The sequence below is a fragment of the Mustela lutreola genome, chromosome 13 (assembly GCF_030435805.1).
Source record: "Mustela lutreola isolate mMusLut2 chromosome 13, mMusLut2.pri, whole genome shotgun sequence".
Lineage (NCBI taxonomy): Eukaryota > Metazoa > Chordata > Mammalia > Carnivora > Mustelidae > Mustela > Mustela lutreola.
In genome coordinates this window covers 14,408,683-14,427,681 of record NC_081302.1, presented here as the reverse complement: position 1 = coordinate 14,427,681, position 18,999 = coordinate 14,408,683, and the positions used below count along the sequence as shown (strand labels likewise).

Genomic DNA, 18,999 nt, shown 5'->3' with positions numbered 1-18,999 from the left:
ATTTAAAATATACCTATTTTGAATATACAATACATTGTTCATTAAGAAGGCTATAATTTGATGTGACAAAGTGCCCAGATAGTTGGCTAGTATGTGTTCATAGTTTATTTAATGGTCACATTCTATAAAAAATAACTTGGGATACTGATTTCTTGACAGATGATCATATCTCCCCCTGTAGGGCACATTAGAATCACTGGGGGGACATTTTTAAAAAGATAAACAATAATTTGATCTCCCACTTCCATTCCTACTCTGGTATAATTGACATAAACACTTAGTTTAAGGCGTACAACATAATGATTTGATCAAGACTATATGAAACAATGACCACATTAAGTTTAGTTAACATCCAAACCTCAGTATTTTTTCTTGTGATAAGTACTTTAAAGATCTATTCTCTTAGCAACTTGCAAAAATGCAGCACAGTAGTATTAGGTCACCCCAGAACTTGTAGCTGGAAGTCTGTACTTTCCAACCACCTTCACCCATCAACACCACCTCCCATTTTCTAGGAGTCTGGTTGTTTTTTAGGTTCCAAATGTAAGTGACATCATTACAGTATTTATCTTTCTCTGTCCGATTTCTTTCAATTAACATAATGCCCTCAAGAGTCCATCCATAACTGTCACAAATGGCAGGATTTCTTTCCCTTTAAAGGATGAGTACTATTCCACTGTATACACACACCACATTTTCTCAATCCATTTATCCACCACTGAGCATGGGGTCTGTTCCCATGTCTACATTATGGTAGGTAATGCTGCAATGAACATGGGACCCCCAGATAGATTTTCAAGTTAGTATTTGTTTCCTTTGGATATATACCCAGAAGCAGAAATACCAGATCATACAGTGGTTCTTTTTAAACATTTTTGAGGTACCCCCATATTGTTTTCTATAGTGGCTGTACCAATTCCCTCTCTCATCAAAGGTGCAAAAATATTCCCTTTCCTCCACATCCTCTTACACCTGTCTTTTTGATAACAGCAATTCTAACAAGTCTGAGGTGGTACCTCATTATTGTGGTTTCTATTTACATTTCCTGGTTTGTGATGTCGAATGCCTTTTCATGTACTTGCTGGCCACTTGTAAGTCTCCATTGGAAAAATGTCTATTCAATCTCTGTCCATTCTTTTCATCAGACTACATTTTTTACTACTGAGTTGCCTGAAGTCCTTATGTATTTCAGATATTAACCCCTTATCAGATATATGATTTACAAATATTTTCTCCCATTCCATACATTGCCTTCGATTTTGTTAACAGCTTCCTTTGCTGTGCAGACGCTTTTTAGTTTGAGGTAGTCCTACTTTATTTTTTCTTTTCTATTTTATTGTACTTCATTTTTGCTTTTGATGCCTTTGCTTTTGGCATCAAATCCAAAAAATCGCTGCTAAGACCGCTGATAAGGGGCTTTTTCCTTAGGTTTTCTTCTAGGAGTTTCATGATTTCATATTTTATATTTAAATCCTTAATCCAATTCAAGTTAATTTTTATGAGTGTTGTCAAATAGGGGGCTAGTTCCATTCTTTTGCATGTGGTTATCCAGTTTTTCCAGCACCATTTAACTGAGTATGTTTTGCTCCCTTGTTGAATATTAGTTGACAGTTTATGCATGGGTTTATTTCTTGGCTCTCTATTCCACTGATCTACATAGTTCTATGCCAATACCAAAAATATTTGTTTTAATACTACAGTTTTGTAATTCAGTTTTTTAAAAAATGTATTTACTTGACAGAGATCACAAGTAGGCAGAGAGGCAGGCAGAGAGAGAGAGAGAGGAGGAAGCAGGCTCCCCACTGAGCAGACAGCCTAATGCTGGGCTTGATCCCAGGATCCTGGAACCATTACCTGAGTCAAAGGCAGAGGCTTTAACTCACTGAGCCACCCAGGCACCCCTGTAATGTAGTTTAAAATCAGGAAGCATGATGCCTCTAGCTTTGTTCTTTGTCAAGACTGCTTTAGAATTTACAGCTCTTGCAACTGAAATATATTTGTGTAAAGGAGACATTATTGGAAAAGAATAGAATATAAAAACATACATGTCTATATGAAAACTTGGTATATGATGGTTTAGAATAAAGACTTAACTGTTCAATAAATTATGTGGTGACCAATAATTTTCATATGGAGAAACTAGAATTGTATCTCCAGCCTGCAGCATATTCAAATAAATTCCAGATAAATTAAAAACCAAAACCCAAAAAATAGCATTTTAATTATTACAAGAAAATACATGAGAATGTCTTTATGACATCGTGAAGGGAATCACTAAAGAAAGGTTGGGGGTGTCTGGGTGGCTCAGTGGATTAAGCCGCTGCCTTCGGCTCAGGTCATGATCTCAGGGTCCTGGGATCGAGTCCCGCGTCGGGCACTCTGCTCAGCGGGGAGCCTGCTTCCCTCTCTCTCTCTGCCTGCCTCTCTGTCTACTGTGATCTCTCTCTGTCAAATGAATAAATAAAATCTTTAAAAAAAAAAAAAAAAAGAAAGGTTGGATAAGTCTGACATCACAATATTACTTGCACTGAACCAAAGATGTCATAAATAATTCGTTTTAATACCAGAAGACCAGAAATATTGTAGAAGATGCTTGCAAAGTATAGAAGAAAAGATTAGTATTCAGAACATATATTTCAAAACCTGCAGGTAAGTAAAAGAGAAACCCAGGGGCACATGAGTGGCTCAGTGGGTTAAAGCCTCTGCCTTTGGCTCAGGTCATGATCCCAGGGTCCCGGGATCGAGCCCCGCATCGGGCTCTCTGCTCAGGAGGGAACCTGCTTCCCCCTCTCTCTCTGCCTTCCTCTCTGCCTACTTGTGATCTCTGTCAAATAATAAATAAAATCTTAAAAAAAAAAAGAAAAAGAGAAACCCAAATAATCCAATTTAAAAACAGGTAAAGAATATGGATAGGCAATTAACAAGTATATTTGGGATGCTTTTATTATCTTAAACATTAATATGCAAATAACGAGTATTTCAACATAAAACACTCTTTCCATGTTGGGAATATAGTGGTAAAAAAAAGCAAAGTCCTTCTCTAACATTCATTCTAGTGTATTTGCGTGAATTGGGCTGCGTGGGGTCGGGGGAATGGTGTGGAGGTATGAAAGAAAGAAAACTTGAGATACAGCAATGGATACTATAGTGATTAGACCAGAATACTGTAACAGAGTGTGACAGAAATGAGAGGTTGGGAGAGTGAGAATACAATGTATTCGATCAGAAACTTGAATACTATGGTCCACTAAAGAAATAGTTAATAGCATTCCCATTACCATGCTTCACCCTTCGAACTAATATATACCATAACAATTAAATTAGATTTCCTCACCATAATACTTTTTCATCAAAAATAATTGTATTTATGGGGCGAATGGGTGGCTCAGTTGGTTAAGTGTCTGTCTGTCTTCGGCTCAACTCATGATCCCAGGGTCCTGGGATGGAGCCCTGCGTTGGGACCCCTGCTCAGCAGGGAGCCTGCTTCTTCTCCCTCTCCTCCCCACTCATGCTCTCTCTCGCTATCTCTCTGTCTGTCAAATAAGTAAAATCTTTAAAGGATAATAATAATTGTATTTAAGGGGGTGCGCCTGGGTGGCTCAGGTGATTAAGCATCTGACTCTCGATTTCAGTTTGGGTCATGACCTCAGGGTCATGGGCTCGGGCTCTGTGCTGCGCATGGAGTCTGCTTAAGAATCTCCCTCTCCCTCTCACTTTACCCCTTCTCCCCCATGCTCACACACTCTCCCTCTCTCTCAAAAAACAAACCAAAAAAACCCTCTATTTATGAATCCTAGCAAATATTATAAACATATCGTTTTGTTTTTTATCCAAGTTTTAAATCTGTTTCAGATTTAAGAAGGAATCTGAAGAGAGAGGAGTATCAACAAGATACAGAATCCCCATATATTTTTCCATAGAAAATTCACATTTGATAGGTATGTTAATTTTAAAAAATCTTTAACTGTTCAGGTGGAAATTATGTAAAACCTAGTAAGGAAATTATCAAACATAATTTTTATATACAAAATAATCTTGGATAATACTGTACCTGAATATAATGCCGAAGAACATACAGAATTTTCCCATTTTGAGCTTTTTCAGACAATACTTTGTGAAATTTACTAAATGCTCTGGTACCAATTTCAGCATAGAGTATAGTCACTGGTAAGTTCTCTTTGTTTGTAGGAAATTTATGATCACCCTTAAACAGATAAGGTCTGGGCCTAAAATGGAAACAAAACACAAACATTTTTTATTAATATTTTAAGTAATCTCTACACAAAATGTAGGCTCAGCCTAAAATGGAAACAAAACACATTTATTTATTTATAAAGATTCTTTACACATATCAGTACAGTCTCTTTTCCCACCAATTCCTTTAGGTAATTACTATCATTTAAACTTTTAAGATTCCTGAGGCTCAGACAAGTTAAATATCCAGGGTGAAATCAAAGAAAGCCAGGATTTCCACTCCTGTCTACGGAATCCTAAACCCACATCTTTTAACGACTTACAAGGTAGAAAGAAAAACAAGATAATGAAGTTAATAATAAAAAGGTGTTGAGAGGTGACTTTTATTTAATGAATTCAGATATCTATAACCTTTTAGTCATTTGTTATCTTTAAGTAACAAATACGAAAAAAGGGGAGAGGGACAGGGACATGAACAACAAAACTACCACATACCCATGAAAAGACTGTGGGGTTTGAAAGTAGGCAGAGTTGGATTCAAGTTCTAGTTCGATTACTAGCTATGTGACTCTGAGCCAGGGATTTGATCTCTCTTGGGCCTATTTCTTTATCTGTTCAAAAGGAGGTATTCTCACTACCTTTTAGGAGTGTCCTAAAGATTTACCAAAATGACTTAAAAATTGTCTAGCAGAGCATTAAAGCACATGCTTGAAGCTCAAGAATCATTCTTCTCTCATTCTTGCCAAAATCCCCTTATATTAAACTATATACTGTCAGGGAAAAAAGGAATCAAATGTTGGATGGTAAACCACCATTAGCGATCGAAGCAGGGAAGGTGCTTGGGTGGCTCAGTCAGTTAAGCGTCTGCCTTTAGCTCAAGTCACGGTCGCAGAGTCCTGGGATCGAGTTCCGCATCAGGCTTCTTGAGGGGGTAGGCCTGCTTCTTCCTCTACCCCTCAATTTGCTCTCATTCTTGCTCAAATATTTTTTTAAAAAATGATGAGAGTAGGGGGTATTTGTCCATGTAATTATGACTATATACACCTTATTTCCAAAAGGATACACAAAAACTTGATAGCACTGGTTGACTCTGGGGAGAAGTTCTAGAAGTCTGGAGTAAAAAAGAATCTTATAATTTGCTGTATGTACACATTGTATTAATTCTTAATGCTTAAACTTAATACATTGGGAACATGTCCTTTCGGTATAAATTAACATAAAATTCCTCAAAAAATTAAAGGGACAAGTTCTATACTCAGATGAACACAATTATTAGATCATTTTATTTATTCCCTCAGGTTTCATATACTAGATGTGTATAGGATTTTTACTTATTGACATAACTAAAAAATTTATAGTATGTTTATATTATAATCTTATTATGTTTATTATATTGTTTTGCGTGTAAAGCAAATTACTTTGCAGGCATATTTTCTTTACATTTTTAAATTCTCCTATAGTAGTTAATTTAACCTGCACAGAGTAAGGGAAAAAAAATTCTCAAAATCAAAATATAAAATGAAAATGGAATCTTTTTATCAAGAGGCATGATATTAAATATGAAAAATTCAAAAGTAAAATTCTATTACTTATTTGAGCTAAATAGAAATTGATAAAATGGTTTGGTGATAACCACTGTTATTTTATAGAGAAACATTTCTAGAATATTCATGATAAATTTAGACTTTCTACAATAAACTATGGTAAATAACAACTGATTTTTCAGCTTCCTGATATGACTGGAAAGTTGTACATGTATAAATTTTATCTTCTACTAGAGAAATTCAAATTTATATTCTAATTACAGAACAAGGATCACCAATGAAAATAAGTTAGCTTTTACATTTAAAAACTGGCTAAATTACTATTGTTCCTAGTTATTGACTTACTTTAAATCATAATCAATCAAGGGCTCAATACCTCTAACAGAATAATGAAAACTTCCACTAATTACTGGCTTCAAATGTGTCATATTTCTCGACATTGACATGGAGTACTGTGTTTATTTCAGATTTATAAGATTACATGAGTTCAACATCTTTACAGTGATTTATAATTTGGCTGTCATAGTAAGCATGCACACTCACCCACCTTCTGTTAATAAACTTCTTTTTAAGTTCTACACATTCATCCACTTTCATTATTATTATTAAAGATTTTGAGAGAGAAAGAGAGTGTGAGCAGGGAGGGGATGGCGGCAGTGGGAGAGCAAGAAGATGCCACACTGAGCAGGGAGCCCCATGAGGGGCTCAATCCCAGAACCCTGGGGTCATGACCTGAGCCAAAGGCAGATGGTTGAGCCACCCAGGTGCCCCATCATCCACTTTCATAATTAACATTTACTGTAAGCTAAGATTTTAAAAATATTACTGTCAATGTTTGGATACTTGAAACATGAAACAAACAAAATTTTAGCCCCAAGTAAAAGCTGAGTTCATGATTAATCTCTTCTGCAACAGATGAGACAAAAATGTGCAAAACAAGAGAAACAGAATTAGTTGCCATTCTTCACAGGATCCTATTAATAAACACAAAAATAATGCTAAAATCATACTTCATTTAAAAACTAAGAAGAAATCAAACCAGATGAAATTATTAAAATCATTTCATTAATTTTAATGGCTACCGTGGAACTCAAATGGCACTAGGTCAAATGGATTATTAAAAATACTGATTTCTATCAAATCAGTAATGTAGAAATGCATTTCATAATTTATACAGGATATCTTACATTTTAATACTGTCTGAAAGAAACTATTTTCAAATAATTTATTATTGTTAGTAACTGGAAAGGCCGCTGATGAAACAGTGCTAGTAGATAAATCTTTAGGTCAAAAATCAAAGGAAAAATTATAAGAAAGAAGTAGATTTTCCAGAGACAAAGGTCTCCTGATTGTAGGTCTCCCCACGCCCCCAATTCACACGTAAATATGCAGGCCGGCACAACTTCATCTGAATGACGCAAACTGGTGTATTTCCGTGCCCGGAGCAGCCTTGGGTGCCGCGATGTGAAGACGGAGGCTGCAGCTCCCAGGCACGAGTCTAACAATTTTGGAACTGGAGTGATATGTGCCACTTTCTGGTTTTATGCTTGTATTTGGGAAAAGCAGGCACAGAATGATTCCACGGGGTGGGGGAAGGGCTTGCTTTTTTGGCCCATTTATTGTCCCCAATGAATATCTGCAGAACAGCAAAGATCAGGAAGGTATAAACTCCCTTGTGCAGGTTTTAAGGGATAACAGACTGATGTTAGATGACATCCCATCTGTCTGACATGGGACACACTAGTCTCCCTGGGACTTATTCACAGTCGGCTGAATCTGGAACCCTGGGGGCATGGTTGCAGCTAAGCCTACAGATGGATGCCCCAGTGGAGTCCCGTTGACAGTGGCCTTCATTAAACGCTTCATGAGACAAAAGAATGGCTGATGAGAAGCGCAGTCACAAAAATCTGAGTTTGATCAAGAATTTATTAGGCCCAGGGATGGACTGTTGGGAGAGGCATTCTGCCACAGCCACTGACTGTCTTTCTGGGTACGTCAAGACTATGACAGGCCATCTGTCAGGTTTGCAGGAGACTTTGCGGGGTCTGTTAAGGCCTCCCTCTGGGACAAAGAGCAGGTTGCTTACTGCTTGTTAGAAGTCCTAGGTTCCCAAGCTCCGTGTCCTTCAGCTGTGATGCACCCCAGCTGCTCATGCAGTGTTCTTGGGGGCCCCTTTTCACCCCAGGAGAATGTGGAGATACAGGAACCAGTGCAAGCAGGCGAATGTTCATGCTGCTGTGGCTGTGAAGGGGACAGTTCTATGCTTCTGACTCAAGAGCCTCCTGTCTTCTGCCAGCATCCGTGAAACAGTCGAAGTCACGCTTATTGGCTTGTAGGTAGGGCAAAACCAATTCCCCAGTCTGAGAGAAGCTATATATAGCATTTATACATTTTTCTTTCTTTTTGTGACCTTTAGACACATAATCCTTGGCTTACGACCTATGGATATTTGTCCATAGCAGTTATTCTTTTTTTAAGCAAGTGACTTATGTATTTGCATATGTATTTACAGTAACATATTTTAATTTTTTTCCCCTCTACAGATGTTTCTCATTTCTAAATTTTCTTTCTCATTCCTAAAATTTCAGCTTTCATATCTTCCAGGTTAGATTTTTAGGTTTTTTTTCTTTAAAGAAATGACCAATTAAAACAAAGGAAAGAGCAATTCTGTTACTTTTTACATTCATGTTATTTCTTCTTCTCCCTTTGGTTGAGCGGAACACTTGGTTTATTTTTTCCTCTTTTAAAAATCATAACACAGGGGCGCCTGGGTGGTTCAGTGGGTTAAGCCGCTGCCTTCGGCTCAGATCATGATCTTAGGGTCCTGGGATCGAGTCCCATATCGGGCTCTCTGCTCAGCAGGGAGCCTGCTTCCCTCTCTCTCTCTCTGGCTGCCTCTCCGTCTACTTGTGATTTCTCTCTGTCAAATTAATAAATAAAATCTTTAAAAAAAAAAAATCATAACACATTAAGGGCACCAAAGTTGCCTTTCTTTTCTATGATTCTCACCATCCCAATTTCCAAAAAAGTATTCCTTAATAGTTTATTATCCTTGTTGAGGGCAGGGGGAGCAAGTTATACTTACTTAAGATAGTGATGATTGCTGACATGTTCTCCCAAATACATAATCATATATGTACTTAAATATATAATATCTGTCAAGTTTTAGGGCAGATTCAGAGCACAGATCTTTGAACAGGAGGTAGGGAACGGACAAATCATTCTACCTGTTTTGGCCATAATGTTGTGTTCCAAGGTATTATGTTTATAGTGTAAGCAGCTTGATTTAACTCAGACTAAAAGAATGGGCCTAACACTGTGTGTTTACAGAAATAACTCACACTGGCAGATGGGCAGCAATTTATTTTCAGAGGCTACAGCCCTGAAGAGTGGTGCCTTTGCTCTGCCAGTTGGTGGTCTTCCAAGTGGCAGACTAGACGGGTAGGCCACTGGGAACAATCCAAGAGTCAGTATAAATGTAATAATTTTCACCAAGGAGGTCAGAGACTAGTCAGGGATAGGAGTACCACCTTGAATTCTGCCCACTGAATGCAGTGACCACACCTACTTTTCGTGTTGCATAGCTGTGGCTTGACGGAACAGTAAGGGCCGCCTAAAGATGCCATCAGCTTTAACTTAGCTGAACGTACCAGTAACGCAGCCCAGTCATTTAGGGAAACCACTGTGGACTGAGGGCCCCACTGAGCCAGAAACTTTACTTGAGGTAGTGGAATAGGGCACGTGGTTTGCCCAAAGGGTAGCTACCACCTTCCCACGTAAATCCAAGATCATGCTAAGTCAAAACAACTATGCTCTTGAATATGCCATTTTCAATTGATTGGAGAGACTTGTTGGGTCCCTCTATCTTGTCAGTCACTGAATCCTACTTAGCGGACGCCGAAATACAAACCATCAGATGTTAGAGTCACAAGGCTCTTCAGCTGGGTTAGGCCTTCAGTTTCAGTAAGAGCTTAAGAGCCCCTAAGAGCAGCTTTTCAAAAAGGAGTATACTTGATGACAGGCAGGCAGGTGGTGCTGATCTACTCGAAACTGCCTCTGGGTATTCCAGCAGCCACTCAGACGCTAACGGGATTCTAGCTCAACTTTCTCTCCTGAGATTGTATGTCGTTCACCTGGGAACAGACGGGACATGTGGTGGTCTCCCTTGAGACTCTGAGCGGTCACAGCATTCACAGTATAAACACACAGTATCAGTGCCAAACGGAATTCAGTCACGGAAGCCGAAATAAAAAAACTTCATCGAAATGGCCCAGACATCATATTAAAGCCTTGCTCATTGTGAACACCTTCCAAACCCTGTCAGTTGAGCTTGGGCGCTCTTTCCTGCAGGAACATCTATCAAGGAGCTGTCACAGAGGCTACAGCAAGTTGTCAGAAAATTGCTCTCACCCCCCCAGGAACAGAGTAGTACAAAACGGCAGGAGGAGCCAAAGAGAGCAGTGGGACAAAATTTGAAGTGTTGAGCTTTTGTCTTCCTCTAACCATGTGGCCCCTGTCCTTCCTCTTCCAGAAAGCCATATATCTGTCAACATCTCACCCTTGTTTCTAAAACTATTAAGAACTGTAAAAGATGGGGTGCCTGAATGGGTCAGTTGGTTAAGCTTCAGCCTTTGGCTCAGGTCGTGGTCTTGGGGTCCTGGGATCAGGCCCTGCCTTGGGTTCCCTGCTCGGTGGGGAGCCCACTTCTCCCTCTCCCTCTGCCTGCTGCTCCCCCTGCTTATGTGCTCTCTCCCTCTCTGATGGATAAATAAGTAGAATCTTAAAAGAAAAAAAAAAAACTGTAAAAGATCTAAGGTTTGACTTTATCCTACTTACAAAACATTAAGTTATTAGGTTTTTATCATTTCTTGGTGGGAGGGATGAGATGGGAAAAATACGGACCTAAATGGATACTACACAAATAGTGGGTGTATGTTGTAGCTGAGGGACACTATACTTGGGGAACCACTGTTTTAGAGCAAGCAGTAAACAAGCCTGCTCTTCTTTCCAAAGGGAAAATCATCTCAGTCCTCCAGGTTGCCTGCTACAAACACAACCCTGAGAAATGGCTCAGGTAAAGAACAGTCAGGGTCTTCCACGATGTATTCATCAGACCAAGAACGCGCAAAGCTCACAGGGCCCACTACAAGTGGCCTCTCCCGAAAGCTTGATGTTAACCTCTCTTTAATCTTAATTTTATATTTAATACTTAAATAGTCAATATTTAAGAAACTTATAAAGTCAGCCATCAAAAATAAGTAATTTTAAAAGTTACCAAAAATCACATTTTAAAAATGCACTAGGAAAAGAAAAAAAAATGCACAAGGGCTAACAATTTCACAGTTGATCTACAAAAACTACAAAGGGGGCAAAAAAGCTATAAAGGAATTGCCATTAGTGATGACATGGATGGACCCAGGGGTGTTAAGTGAAATAAGACAGAGAAAGACAAATATATGATTTTACTTATATGTGGAATCTAAACAAAATAAATTTAATAAAATAAGTGAATAAACAACAACAACAAAAAAACCCAGAAACTGATAAATACAGAGAACTAGTGGTTCCCAGAGAAGAATGGGGGTGGGGGTGGGGAATAGGCAAAATAGGTGAAGGGGATTAAGGAGATACAAACTTTTAGTTATAAAATTAGTCACAGAGATAAAAAGTACAGCATAAGGAATGAAGCCAATAATACTGTAATAATGTTGTATGGTGACAGAGGACAACTACACTTTTGGTGAGCACTGCAGAAATTACAGGAACTGTTGAATTACTATGTTGTGCACTTGAAACATATACAATGTTGTGTATCAGCTATACTTAATAAAAATTAAACAAAAATTCAATGCAGACACCCCTAAACATAGCAGGGGGTACTTTTCACAGAAGCTTAATGGATATAAAATGCATAAAAGTATTAAAACACATGGATCAAACTCCTTTGAGAAATAAGTTGCTATATTTAAACAAAAAGGAAGTGATCATTTCTATGACATACTTTTCTTTAATATATATATGTACAAGAACAGAATTTACAGAAATAACATGGTTGCCTAATTCACTATATGAAGCTAAATGACTTTTAAAAAGTGGCATTTATTATTTAAATAGCTAATCTCATCTATTAAAATAGAAGCATGAATCTTAAAACATAAGCAATCTTAGTTTAACAGAAGATATCCCACAGCATTAACAAATGCAAAGATGGTACAATATTTTAATATGTATTACAATACACAGTATGTCCAATGAGAAAAACTTTGTACTACATTTTAATAAATAACAGATAAAATAAGTTATTTATGATTTTAAAAATGTAAGACTACAAAACTTAAACATTTTTAAATGTTAAGTAAATGAAAAGGTATGAACAGAAGACATACAATGTCATCTGTTAGTAAAGATTTAAATTGTTTTTAAATTAACCAGCAGGTTTACCATAATTCTAACAAATTCCACCAAGGTTTTTTAGGAGGCAATTTGGCAGAAGAAAAAGAACTCTAATGTTAATTTGAGAGCATCAGTAACTGCAAAGCCAAAAAATATTTGGAGGAAATAAAGTAGCAATGAAATTTTGTACTGTGAAATATCAGAATATATTATAAAACAATAAATACTAAAACAGCATGGCACTGCTACGAGAAACAGTTAATGTACAGGACAGTTTTGAAATAGAGCATAACATAAATATAATGAATATATAATCGACAAATCACCTGAAGGGAAAAAAGGTCTGATAGGATCCTTTCCTTTGATAACAATAACTTACATGGATTAAAAGTTTAAGGTAAAATGAAAAGAAAAGCTTTAGGAAAGCTACTGGAAAATAATAGTTAAAATCTCTCGCTCAGGTTTGGAAAAAACTAAGTATATAAACACACACACATAAAAGAAAATTTGGGCAACATGAAATTAAAGAGGCCTCTGTATATTAAAATTAATATAAAATGCAAGAAAATATTTTAAAAGGTTTACAACAAAAAAAGAGAAGTACTGAGATGAATTACTAAGTATATGTTACTGTTTAATATATAAAGAACTCTTTCAAAATTAGAGAAACAACTAAAACTTTTTAAAGTATAAATAAATCAGACATATATACCGGTACTACTAATAATTTTCTTCTGACTGCCCATATCTATTTATATTAAATACTTGGAAGAAGTAAAAATGTTTTTAATCATACATTATAACAAGGCAACTTTATACTCTGTATTACTGTTTATATTATTAATTTTTATTTCCAAGTTTTATTTTTTATTTATTTATTTATTTATTTATTTTTTTGATTTTATGTATTTATTTGACAGAGAGAGATCACAAGTAGGCAGAGAGGCAGACAGAGAGAGAGAGAGGAGGAAGCAGGCTCCCTGCTGAGCAGAGAGCCCGATGCGGGACTCGATCCCAGGACCCTGAGATCATGACCTGAGCCGAAGGCAGCGGCTTAACCACTGAGCCACCCAGGCGCCCTATTTCCAAGTTTTAAATTCAGTTTATATTTAAAGAGATAGAGTCCAAATAAATCCAGCTTTGTGTGTTTATTTGAAAAAACAATCTATGATTATATAAAACATTTAATGTATTTTATGGTATTTTGATAAAATTTATATTCTAAAATCAAAAGCTAATGAGACAAAATACTGAAAACATTCGTTCATTTTAGAAAAGGACTTGAACTACCAACTCAGGAGATTCAGTTTTTCAATAAGCATTATCTTCATTATGAAAAATTTTTATAAGCAATTTCTGCTATTTCAACCCTCATCTCTTTTTATAAACCATTTCTTTCACTACAGGCTATCATGAACTTACCTTGAAGTAGCCTTCTTCAGCAGCTTTTTGAGCTCATTAATTTTACAGGTGTGTTTTTTATGGATAACCACAAATGCATCACAGCCGTCTGGTGGGGGCTCATCAGCTGCAATCTAAGATTTCAGAGGTTATATTTAGCTACAGTAGCTGATAATTACAATATGATCTTTAAAACTCATATATTCCTTTGATTGAAATAACTCATCAACTACTGTTAAGTTATTGCTCTAATTAAAGTAAAGAAGATCTACGTGCAGGCCGAGTCAAATACTTTTTAACAAAACCAACTTTATAGTAGAACATGCTTCAAAGTCACTGAAAAATGCCACCAAAAAATGCCAAATTAAAATTTTCATTACTTTCAATAATTATTTGTCCTTATAATTTCCTTATTCCAAATAACTATAAAATTATAAAATGTATTCAATTATAATCGATTGACAATGATAATACAATCAATGATAGGCTATGGAAGCAGGTATTCCAAGTCTACAGATTTTTTTTTTCCCCCAAAGATTTTATTTATTTGTCAGCGAGTGCACAATGATGGGGAGCAACAAAGGGAGAGAAGGCTCCCCGCTGAGTAAGGGGCCCAATAAGGGATTGGATCCCAGGACCCTGGGATCATGACCTGGCAGATGTTTAACCTGCCACCCAGGTGAGCCTTCTGTAGATCCTTTTGAACCAAAGATATTCACATTAAGATTCATGCACAGTACCAGCATGCTTCTTTGTCAACTATAGGTTTGGGTGCTTTTACATACCTGTTGAAACATCTGAATAGTTGGTGAGTATGCTCTTATTGAGAAAGCAAACTTTAAGAGGTTGATATGCAAATTGTCTAAGAATTGTCCAGCTTTCTTCAGGATTAAGTTGTAATAAGAATAAGCTGATTCTATACAAAAAAAAAAAAAAAGAAAAGGATGTTATTTTCATTTTCAACACATTGGCAAAGCTCTACTGTAAAGCTAACAATACCATCAAATCTTAAGTTTGGTTATGGGTGGTGTTGGAGAAAAACGGAAAATCAAGATCTTGTTCATTAACTTCATTTGGATGCACCAGTGAGGTATAATCAAGTGCTATCATTCTAGGTGAAAATAATTCTACCACTAAAATCTATTTGGGAGGGGCCAGGATATCAGACTATTTCACCCCAAGGCTGTGGGTTATAACACAAGGATAAGATTCAGGACCTACCTATGATTTAAGAGGAGACTAAGAACAGCACAAAACAGTTAAAAATGACTGAATTTTAAATGCCATGTATAAATAAATACAACTCAGATTTAACACACATAGCCAAAAGCAATTAGTGTATCCAGAATGCTTTAGGAGACAGAATAAATGTCTTCTTATATACAATAACCTGAACTGCTGATTCCCTCCTCTAAACCCCTCTGCAAAGTTCCTGAACACACCAAAGAGAAGGATAAATCCTAGAGTGTAAGAACTCTTGGACAGCCCTGGGGAGCTGGAGATCATTTGGCTGGGAACAGTCCCGGAGAACAGAAGCCAAGAGCTGAAGAGGGCCCGGTGACACTCATGGGGAAAGCAGGGAAGGAACCATCTATTTTTTGTCCTTTCCTTTTCTCTACACCACCTGGGGTATAATTATTGTCTGCACTGTTGCCCCTGGCAGCCAGAGGTGGTCGGGTACCAGCACTGCAGCTCTGGAGCCAGCTGGTATCAGCCCCTGAAAGCTGGCCCATGGACATGCCCTGGTCATTTCCTCTCTCCTTTACTCCCTGGTACTAAGTTATCAAATGACAGAAGAAACGTAGTTAAAAGAGCACAACTAGGGTAGACTCTGATCTTTTTTTTTTTTTTTAAGATTTTATGTATTTATTTGACAGAGAGAAATCACAAGTAAATGGAGAGGCAGGCAGAGAGAGAGAGAGGGAAGCCGGCTCCCTGCTGAGCAGAGAGCCCGATGCGGTACTTGATCCCAGGACCCTGAGATCATGACCTGAGCCGAAGGCAGCGGCTTAACCCACCGAGCCACCCAGGCGCCCCTAGACTCTGATCTTTATCCACAGATCACAGTTCCTGGCTGTGAAAAGGGAGGACAAAAGGGATGTGTAACCACAGACACTCTCTTGGGAGGTGGGGGAGGAGGGAGAGGAAAAGAGCGCTGCAGGGAAGGAGATATGTTGGGGGTGGTGAGGAACACTGGACTGTTTGTTGATTGCTACAGTGTCTACTACTTGTTCAAAAGCTGCTGGGCTCTTGACCCTTGGCTCCTCTCCTTACTACAGCCCATTCATTCAGGTGTTACCTGGCTCCCTATGGTGTCCTGTGGGAATCAGGGCTCAGGAAACCAGCGAACATATGTAAACATGGTGGATGCTGCTTTTTCTTTGAGTAAGAAAGTCCTCCATCTCTCATCTAGGGCTTTCAGGTCTTCTGTCCACATCCATGAAACTAATCTGTTAGCTTGGAAATGGTAAAATCTCAGAACCTTCACAGTACTCGACAGATCTGACCCAGAGATGGAATGCTGATGAATACACAGATTTTTAGAGGAGAAAAGACCCAGCCTCATGGGTCAATTTACAGAATTTAGAGGAAGTCCTTGTAAGCTGATAGTGAACATAGTTATAAAATTTTATGGTCAATCAGACAATAAATGGTCCTTGACTTTGTTGCCTATTATTGAAAAGAAAATAAGGACGAGGTTACAGATCAAAAACTGGGCAGTAGATTCAGAGGCATTTATCCAAATGAGGTCTTAGTTGTTAACTCTTCTCCATGCAAGGGGACTTTCCCATCAGTGCTTTTGTCATCTTCAAGTCCAATCCACTGTGACAAGTACAAAGACCTTTCTTGGATTAGGATAAGGTTTGACCGTCTTCAGACAAGAGCTATAGACACGCACACGTGCACACAGTGAAAAAGGAAGGAAACCTGTTACCACTATGGACAGAAGGTCAGAAGGTCAGAAAGTCATTAGAACATTGGCTTGGCTGGCAGAGGAGAGGGTAGAGTACAGAATGCAGAATTACAACCACCTTATTATTGAACAATTCCTACAGTCTATCACACCAACCTTAGATCCTTTCAAACAGGACAGTGAAAAGCCTCAAAAATTACTGTAATGGGTCATGGCTGAGAAGAGAGCTGTGGCCCACTTGGGAGATTTCCCTTGGTCAGTTAGAAAGTCTTTCAATTCTGATCCAGGGCTCTCTATCTCATGCCTTATGTTTGAGCCTTAAAACTGTGGGAAGCTAAGTTTTAAGCTTGCAAGTAGGATAAAAAAAACTTCAGCCCCTTTAAAGTTCTGGATAAAAAAGCTCAAGAATGAGAGAACTAAAAAACAGGGGGTATGCAAACTGTTCTGAAAGAGCTAAGGAAAAAACAAGAAAATATCGGAAAATACAGACTAACGTAAAACTAAACTAAACTAACATAAAAGTAAAAAGAATCAGGAAAAACAAACAGAGAATATACAGGGAAAATGTGAAGAAAATGAAACAAAAAGAATACAAGAAGATGAAAAAGCAATTTAAGAGTAAATGACAGATTCAGAAGTCTGGCAAAGGAGAGCTACGGTATGTATAATTGTATCCCTAAGGCAGGAAATCAAAGGAACAGAGGAGAATGAACAGAAAACTCTCCGGAATTAAAAGGAACAATGGGTCTACATGTCTAAGAATGAAGATTAAGAATGGTTAGCACTGCAACATTTTCTAATAAAAATACGGGACTCTAAAGTTAAAAATCTTAAATATAAAATTCATGCATACACAGTCCTATATGTGAGGAACTCAAGGCCATTATTCCTAGGAGTTATTCATTAGGCATCAATGAGGGAGCAAGCTTTACCTAACCAAGAAATAGTTAGAGGAACTGCAGCATAGAGTTTGATGGTGAGCTCTGAACATACTTAACTGTAAAAACAATACTAAATGGAGGAGTTGAGATTTACAAAAGACTATGTAAATCCTGCACGCTCCAGCGATGCAGAAAAGCACACCAGGAACCAAACTGTGACAAAGGAGAAATTAACTGGAAAGTAGAGTAAGCTCGGTGATTCTTCATAAATGGGAGCTGGGGAAAAAAGAAAACCACTGAAGCCAACAGAGCACGCAGTAGAAGCTCATGTATACTTACGAATACAAAAGACTAAGAATAGGGATGATCCAAATCAGACAGTGACGAGGGGAGGAAAGGCCATCGGCCAACTCATTACTGCTTCTAAGGACGAAGAGAAAATACCCAGAGAGAGGCGGCTAACAACTCTGGGCCTTCACACGCCACTCCTCTGCTGTGAAATGCAAAAGGATTCTCAGCCAACTCCTGTTCAGCAAACCTCAGCTTAAGTGTCATTTGTTTTGGAAAGAGTTTTCCCCAACCTCCCCAGTCCAGATCCTGTTATAAACTCTGACAGGTCCATACTATCTCAAGTCTCAAAACTAATAAAAAATTATCTGTAAATTTTTTAATGCTGGCCCTCCCATTAAGCTATAAGTTGTAAAGGCAGGAATCTTCTCTAGGCTTTCAACTGTACCTTTTTGCTCCTGGCACACCCCATCGGTCTTCAATACCTTTATGGAATTGATGTTAGAGAAATGAATAGTTCTCTTCCTTCTAGGCCATAAGACATTCTAATGTAGTACTCCCAAGGAGTTACATAGAATAGGTGGGTGCTCATTCACTCCTACTTCTTAAACTATAGGTGATTTCTCAGACAGTTATGGTTGCGTTTCCCTCAAGAATAAAAAAAAAAAAAAAAAAAAAAATGTATGTAAGACTCACCTAAGTAAAAGCAGCACAGGTCAGAGAAGAGATACAATCTTAAAAACTGATCTTTAAAAAGTTGTAAAAGCTACAGGGCCAACAAAAAAATAGCCCAAATTAATGCATAGCATAACTAAGACTGTATCAGTCAAACAGGGATCAGTCATCCATGAAAACAGAGAGTCAACAGAAACAAGTGTGAGTTGTGCCTGATAACAGATACTAAGTTTTGTTACCAGTCACTGTTAAGGTCTCTAATGTAGAGATGGATGTAGGGTTCAGGGATTTAGATTCTATAATTTAGGCTTAACTTGCAAGATCACCTCAATCACAAGATGGAAGCACTGGACTCCTTTAGTTGATGTTTTAAAATAACTCAATTTAGGGGCACCTGGGTGGCTCAGTCAGTTAAACATCCTGATTATGAAATCAGGAGTTGGATGTTTATAATAATCCGAGGGTCACAAGACCGAGCCGCACATCAGGCTCTGCACTGGATGTGGAACCTTCTTGGGATTCTCACTATTTTCCAGAGTGGCTGCACCAGTGTGCATTCCCACCAACAGTGTAAGAGGATTCCCCTTTCTCCACATCCTCACCAACACCTGTTGTTTCTTTTCATTAATTTTAGCCATTCTGACTGGAGGTGACAGCTCATCATAGTTTTGATTTCTATTTTCCTGGTAAGGAGGGACGATGAGCATCT

At 37.9% G+C, this 18,999-nt stretch overlaps 1 protein-coding gene across 2 annotated transcripts in view; it reads right to left on the bottom strand.

The window, feature by feature from the left end:
* UGGT2 (UDP-glucose glycoprotein glucosyltransferase 2) overlaps positions 1-18,999 on the bottom strand; it is a 192,698-nt gene that overhangs the window by 151,217 nt on the left and 22,482 nt on the right. For both annotated transcript variants that reach the window (XM_059144382.1, XM_059144383.1), the window contains exons 3-5: positions 14,318-14,448; positions 13,554-13,666; positions 4,052-4,226 (exon numbers count right to left, since the gene is read on the bottom strand). In XM_059144382.1, the coding sequence (XP_059000365.1) occupies positions 4,052-4,226; positions 13,554-13,666; positions 14,318-14,448 (419 nt within the window). The remainder of the gene's footprint in view (positions 1-4,051; positions 4,227-13,553; positions 13,667-14,317; positions 14,449-18,999) is intronic.